The sequence below is a fragment of the Panulirus ornatus genome, chromosome 12 (assembly GCF_036320965.1).
Source record: "Panulirus ornatus isolate Po-2019 chromosome 12, ASM3632096v1, whole genome shotgun sequence".
Taxonomy (NCBI): domain Eukaryota; kingdom Metazoa; phylum Arthropoda; class Malacostraca; order Decapoda; family Palinuridae; genus Panulirus; species Panulirus ornatus.
Genome location: NC_092235.1, coordinates 26,720,616 through 26,726,783, shown reverse-complemented (window position 1 = coordinate 26,726,783; position 6,168 = coordinate 26,720,616). Strand labels below are relative to the sequence as shown.

At 37.0% G+C, this 6,168-nt stretch overlaps 1 protein-coding gene across 1 annotated transcript; it reads right to left on the bottom strand.

Moving 5' to 3' along the window:
* Positions 1-1,352: 1,352 nt before the first annotated feature.
* Positions 1,353-6,110, bottom strand: snRNP-U1-C (small ribonucleoprotein particle U1 subunit C). The gene is made up of 6 exons (XM_071667634.1): positions 6,000-6,110; positions 5,242-5,284; positions 4,625-4,733; positions 3,298-3,363; positions 2,893-3,132; positions 1,353-2,517 (listed from the first exon to the last, which is right to left on the bottom strand). The coding sequence occupies exons 1-6, from the start codon at positions 6,005-6,007 to the stop codon at positions 2,417-2,419; spliced, it is 567 nt and encodes a 188-aa protein (XP_071523735.1). The 5' UTR covers positions 6,008-6,110; the 3' UTR covers positions 1,353-2,416.
* Between the last annotated feature and the right edge of the window lie 58 nt (positions 6,111-6,168).

Below are 6,168 nucleotides of genomic sequence, written 5' to 3'. Positions count from 1 at the left end.
CTAAAAGGTTTTTGGAAAATATATCTACATTCCCCATCCTTAGTCTAAATGCATTTAGAGTGAATGGTTACTCAGCCTTTAACACTAAGTAGACACATCAGGTATAGGTAGTTGGTGGGAACATTGGGTAAGAGCCTTTGAAAACATTGCACTACAGTTGCCTTCTGCCAGTGGCCTATTAACAGTGAGGTACTAATGGCTAAGAAGCAGCATTAGAGTTCATCGTTATGAAGACTTTTACCATAGCCACCCTCTTGAGGGATTTCAGGAATGTGTGTCGGAGAGATGGAAAGATAGATTAAGGAAACTGAGGACTTTAGGTTTGTATGGATATAAAATGAATATGGTATATATTTCTCAATTAGGAGTGGGGGGGGGCTGGATAAGCACCCTTACAGTATCCTTTTATGAAAGAAGGAACAGTAGCCAGGTGATTATTTTTCTCTTAAGGCTGTCATCCATTCTTAAGCAACCCTGCTAAGGTAGGAAATATTGACCTGCCACCTTGAGAGTCCTGAATAGTCTATTTAGTCCATGGTTAACAAATTAATTGCGTTGCATAAGTTTATGAGATGAAAATGTCTGAACTTAAAAGCAAACATTATAATGTTTGTTTCAGGATAATGGAAAATTTTGTTTACTGATGAATCAGGAAGCCAAGATCAGCCTATGTTGTCTTTTCCTAGCGCGACCTCACGCACATGGGGGGAGGGGGTTATTACATGTGTGGCGGGGTGGCGATGGTAATGATTAAAGGCAGACTATGAAATATGTACATGAGTGTATATGTCTGTGTGTGTATATATATGTATACGTTGAGATGTATAGGTATGTATATTTGCGTGTGTGAACGTGTACATATATACATGTGTATGTGGGTGGGTTGGGCCATTCTTTCGTCCGTTTCCTTGCGCTTCCTCGCTGATGCGGGAGACAGCGACAAAGCAAAATAAATAAAATAAATTTCTTTCTTTCTTTCATACTATTCGCCATTTCCCGCATTAGCGAGGTAGCGTTGAGAACAGAGGACTGGGCCCTTGAGGGAATATCCTCACCTGGGCCCCTTCTCTGTTCCCTCTTTTGGAAAATTAAAAAAAAAAAAAAGAGAGGGGAGGATTTCCAGCCCCCCGCTCCCTCCCCTTTTAGTCGCCTTCTACGACACGCAGGGAATACGTGGGAAGTATTCTTTCTCCCCTATCCCCAGGGATATAAAGGTTATATATATATATATATAACCTTGGGACTAGACTAAATTGGGATCCCTACTTTCCCACTAGTTTTTTACTTTATTTTTTTTTCAAAACTTCAGGCATATGAGCCAAAATTCAAGAACAGGTTAGAAACAATAAATATTTGTTTTAAAATATGTATTTAAATCATTCAAAACTTCTAGTGCTGATCATCTGCAGCAGTCCTTGTAAACTTAAAAACAATGATTCATCCAACCTCATGGATACCAGCTGTCTCCTTAGAGCAGAAGACTCATACAAACACATATTCACAATAAACTGCAATTAATAATCCTAAAGATACATCTGAATCTCATATTTCTTTAGAATATGAAAAAAAAAATTCACAGTAGCCACCCCACACAGTGGGAAATATCATACTGTAATAATAAAGTTTCATGATTTGTTTTGGAGGCTACGATGAGAAGCAACGATACCCCCTCCAAGGTGATTATGTTACCTTTGTTGTTTTTCTTCAGCAATATCCAAGATGAATTATTATTATACAACCCAAGGACCCCTTTAATGGGACTCCAGCAGCTTTAAGGCTGCACTTCACACTAAGAGCAGAGTAATGATGGATTCTTCTTAAGCAAAGCATCCCTTAGTGAGACTGTACTCCATTGATGAATTAATATAGCCTGATCAAAGGTGCCTTCTTGTTCACTATGTAACCACTTGTAAATGGAGTCCATAAACACCATCATGAATTTAAATACCTGAATTCAAGCAGCTTCTAAAAACTGACTGCCCTTCATCATGAAAACTAGGAAGTTGATGTACCACTGTTACAAAACTAACACACATGAATATACAATACACAAAATAGGAGTCTGACGATTGAAGCACATTTGAAAAACCATTCATATCTAAACCATACAAAACCAAAGTTACCTGAAATCTCAGTTAAGATGAACTTCAGAATTCAGTGGATTCTAAACCCTTGATATTACATTTTATATTTCAATTGTTACTACATTTTTTTCGTGTTAATATGATAAAACAAATTAGTCAGTACCAAGTTGACCACTATAAAGTATTGTTTTCTGGGTAATTCATTATCATTAACTGTGTACCAATAAACATTCTAACAAAAGTCTATGAAAGTTCAAGCATACCAGCCCAAAAAAATTTACAGTAAAGTACATCAGCTCTGTGATAAACTCTATAAACAATATAAATATATACTAAGGTCTTATTTGTGGAGGTCCAGCCATCATAGGAGGTCGCATTCCTCCAGGTCCCATCATCATGGGTCCCATAGGGCCACCCATTGGAGGTCGCATGCCTGAAAAGACCAATTCCAGCTGAAAGTTACCTTTGCAATGATAATAAGTAAATTCACTATCACTGGCATGCATGTCCTTAACCTACCTATAAACTCATGTCCTTTGTAATGGTAATGTCTTCTTGTTAATGTATTGTATTACTTTGTAAAACAGAAAAAAATGACACTTGATAAACAAGGAATATACTCTTTGCAATGAGTATTCTGTACATAATTAGTAACATTACCTTCAATGCTCATGGGTTTCATGCTTTGCATTAATGCATGCTGAAAAGCTCTTCAACTAATTATCACTACCTTAAAATATTACTTTCATGACTAACATTTACAACTAACATCAAACTATTAAGACAAACAAAAGGAGAAACTTCTAACCTGGCATCATGCCTGGTGGCATCCCTGGGCCTGGTGGACCTCCCATCATTGGAGGACCCATCATAGGGCCTCGTGGACCCATTGGTGGCATACCCATGTTACCTGGCATGTTTGCACCTGCCATGCCAGGAGGGCCCATATTCCCCATGCCCGGACCTCTTGGAGGCCCTCCAGGGCCACCCATATTCTGAGGTGGGCCCCCAGGACCACCTGGCCCTCCAGGGCCACCTGGTCCCCCACCTGAAATCAAAACACGTTTCAATTCATGCTAACTTCACCAGTTCAATTTTCATAGCGGTATCATATACTTTGTCACCCTAAAAGACCATTATATTTCATGTTCCAGTACACAAAAAACCTACCTCTGATGAGCCAGCATTGCAAAAATAAGAACCAGAAACCTACCCTGCATACTGGATGGTGGTGGAATAGCTGCTCCCTTTGGGATCTTCCCAGCTTTGAATGCAGCAGCTGAAAAAAATATAATGGTCACAAACTTATCAAATTATATGTACAATGTATGTGCTTATTTTAGTGTTAAACATATTTTTCTTATTTCTTACAAAAATATAAAATTAGAGAAAACAACATACATACACATATACAAGTAGAATATCAAAAATCCGTGTTTCTAAAATGTGATCTCTCAAAATGTCCAGCACATTCAAGATTATTGCCAACTTGAAGTATGTTTCCAAAGTTGGCTACTCTATACCATGCACTGCCATAATTCATTCCACCATTCTTTCCATCTAATGTGAGGCACTAAATCTTTATGCTTTTTTAAATTTATATTTATATTTATTTATCTTTATTTATTTATTTTGCTTTGTCGCTGTCTCCCACGTTTGCATAATATTTTCTTAAATCCTGCCTTGATAATGGCATTAAAAAAAGTGCTTCAGAGATACTTGTAAATTTCATGTTATGAAAAGGAAACATATATGGTAGTGCTTACCATTATACAGTGGAAATTTCACAAAAACATGAGGATGTGTCAGTGCATTACCTGAGTGTTTATGAAGCTCGTAAAATGACTATAAATGACCTATGCTCATCAAACAATGTATATCCTATGCACACATTACAAAGGAACAACACTTTCAACTTTAAATGATGTATACAAAACAGTTATGGCTATAATACATTCTGTTCCTCACATTTTTCCTCATATCCAGATGCCTCTCCTACTTCAGTGAGGCAGCAATGGAAAGGAACATTCAAGAGTCTTACTTACTCATGTTTATTTTCTGACGTAATATGAGCCAAACCCAGAACCTATCATCCACAACCAAACCACAGATTTCTCTGTAGTTCATATCAACAGTTTCATATGCCTTGGTTCAGCCCAAGTAGAGCTCTACATGTCACTCATCCCATGCTGTATTAATCCAATACATTCTGTCCATAGAATGTCTCACCTGAGACCCTGATACCCTAAACCTCCTTCACTCAATCCTTCCATTTCCTTCTGGGTCTCCCCATATCCCTAGCTCCAACAATCTCCTCTTAGTCTGTCTTCACTCATCCTCTTCATATGCCTGAACCATTTCTGCACAACCTGGGTGGCCCTCTCGAGACTGAGGTTACTACAACTTCTCTCTAACCCTGAAATTTTTCACATGATCAACTCTATTCACACCAATAATCTAATATTTCAATACTGCTTGATCCAGGATATTATGGTTTCAATCTTTTAACTGTACATACATGTATATCCTGAATTACTAACTTGTTGCATCAATCAGAGACTGTGCCTGCTCTTCCATCCACTTCTGGTAGTATATCTTCACATTCTCCTTATGTTTTCGCCCCTGGCAATGGGTCTTTCGCACTGAAGGCTGTGAAAGTGTAAATAAAGGGTATAATATAAATGTAAAAAGAAACAATCAATAATGCAGATCTCCCTTCAAAACACAGACCAGGATAAAACTCAAAAATAAAAAAGGAAACATTTAATTAAGAGGAGTAAGGTAAAACTTCTCGTAAACAACGGGAAATCTTACCAAGCCTTTGACCATAATGAAGAGGTAAAAAAATGTAAGCTAAGAAACTTTAGAATTGGAATAATTTCAGTCTGGTTAAAAAGTACATCAATGGAAATTTTATGAAGGCCTTGCTGATATAAAAAGAACCACAGGGCCTAAATATGCATATCTTAAGACAGCAACTTAAAAATAACCCATATTTCATATTTTGTGGAACAAACAGAACAACTGTAACCGTTCCAAACAATTCAATGTACTGTTCATGGACAAGGTAGAATCTAAAAAACGCATTTACAATAAAGTCAAAGTTTTCCTAGAAAGCTATGCCAGTGAACAACCAAAGTCACATCATCATAATTACCGAGTCATGTGTGAGATACGTATCACAGTAGTCGCAGTAGTATCTGAAAAAATAAAAGTATATCGTGTGAGCTATGTATCACAGTAGTCGCAGTAGTAGCAGAAAAATTCAAAGTATATATCATGAAGCAAATCATAAGTGTATCAATCAACTTCCAAACTGTAACTGACATTACAAGATAACTCAAGTATGCATCACTCGTTAAAATTCACACTTGAAATCCTTAGCCAACACAGTCTATACACCAAAAACACTCCTAAGAATATACGAAATGTAGAATATGCATCTATTTACTAACAACCTTTGTACATAAATTGAGGTTATACCCTATTAGATACATTTTAGCCATGACAAAAATTATTCATACTAGTATCATGAGGTTATGTTGAAAGAGATCCTTTCATGGGATATATAATGGACATTCTGAGCAGAGTTGTGTGGATATATACCCTTATCAGGAAGAGTTCATACAACACTGAAATAACCATAAACACTGTATTATGGTAAACCATCGTTTCCATAAACCTTAACAATGTTCAAAATCTACATCTACTACTCACCTAAAACATAGTTTAGCTTTTAAATTCTAGAACTTCCGACTTTCCATCCATTCATCCAGATATCTATATCTCCTCCTCTAAACCCAAACCCATGTTTTCTGAAATCATCACAAAATCAAGCTACGTACTTAACATGTTCGTACCTACAGTGGTGGTGTCTAAAACGGTAGCGGAAGGAAATTATTACAAGAAACTTACTTTGGCATGATTGTAAGCCAAGTCTGCTGCCACAAGTAAACAATGTTTGTATGCCAGCGGCTGCAACCTTATGAGTTCCCAGGACTGCCTCAGTCTAACTTATATCTCTACGCTCATAACAAGGTTATGATTTATCACATAATTCTGCTGATTATTTTATCAAGAGCAC

Coding starts and splice junctions, on each gene's coding strand:
- snRNP-U1-C (XM_071667634.1), bottom strand. Junction 3,364..4,624: donor GTCTCTGATTGATGCAACAA/GTTAGTAATTCA, acceptor TATTTTTTTCAG/CTGCTGCATTCAAAGCTGGG. Junction 2,518..2,892: donor GCCACCAGGCATGATGCCAG/GTTAGAAGTTTC, acceptor TGGTCTTTTCAG/GCATGCGACCTCCAATGGGT.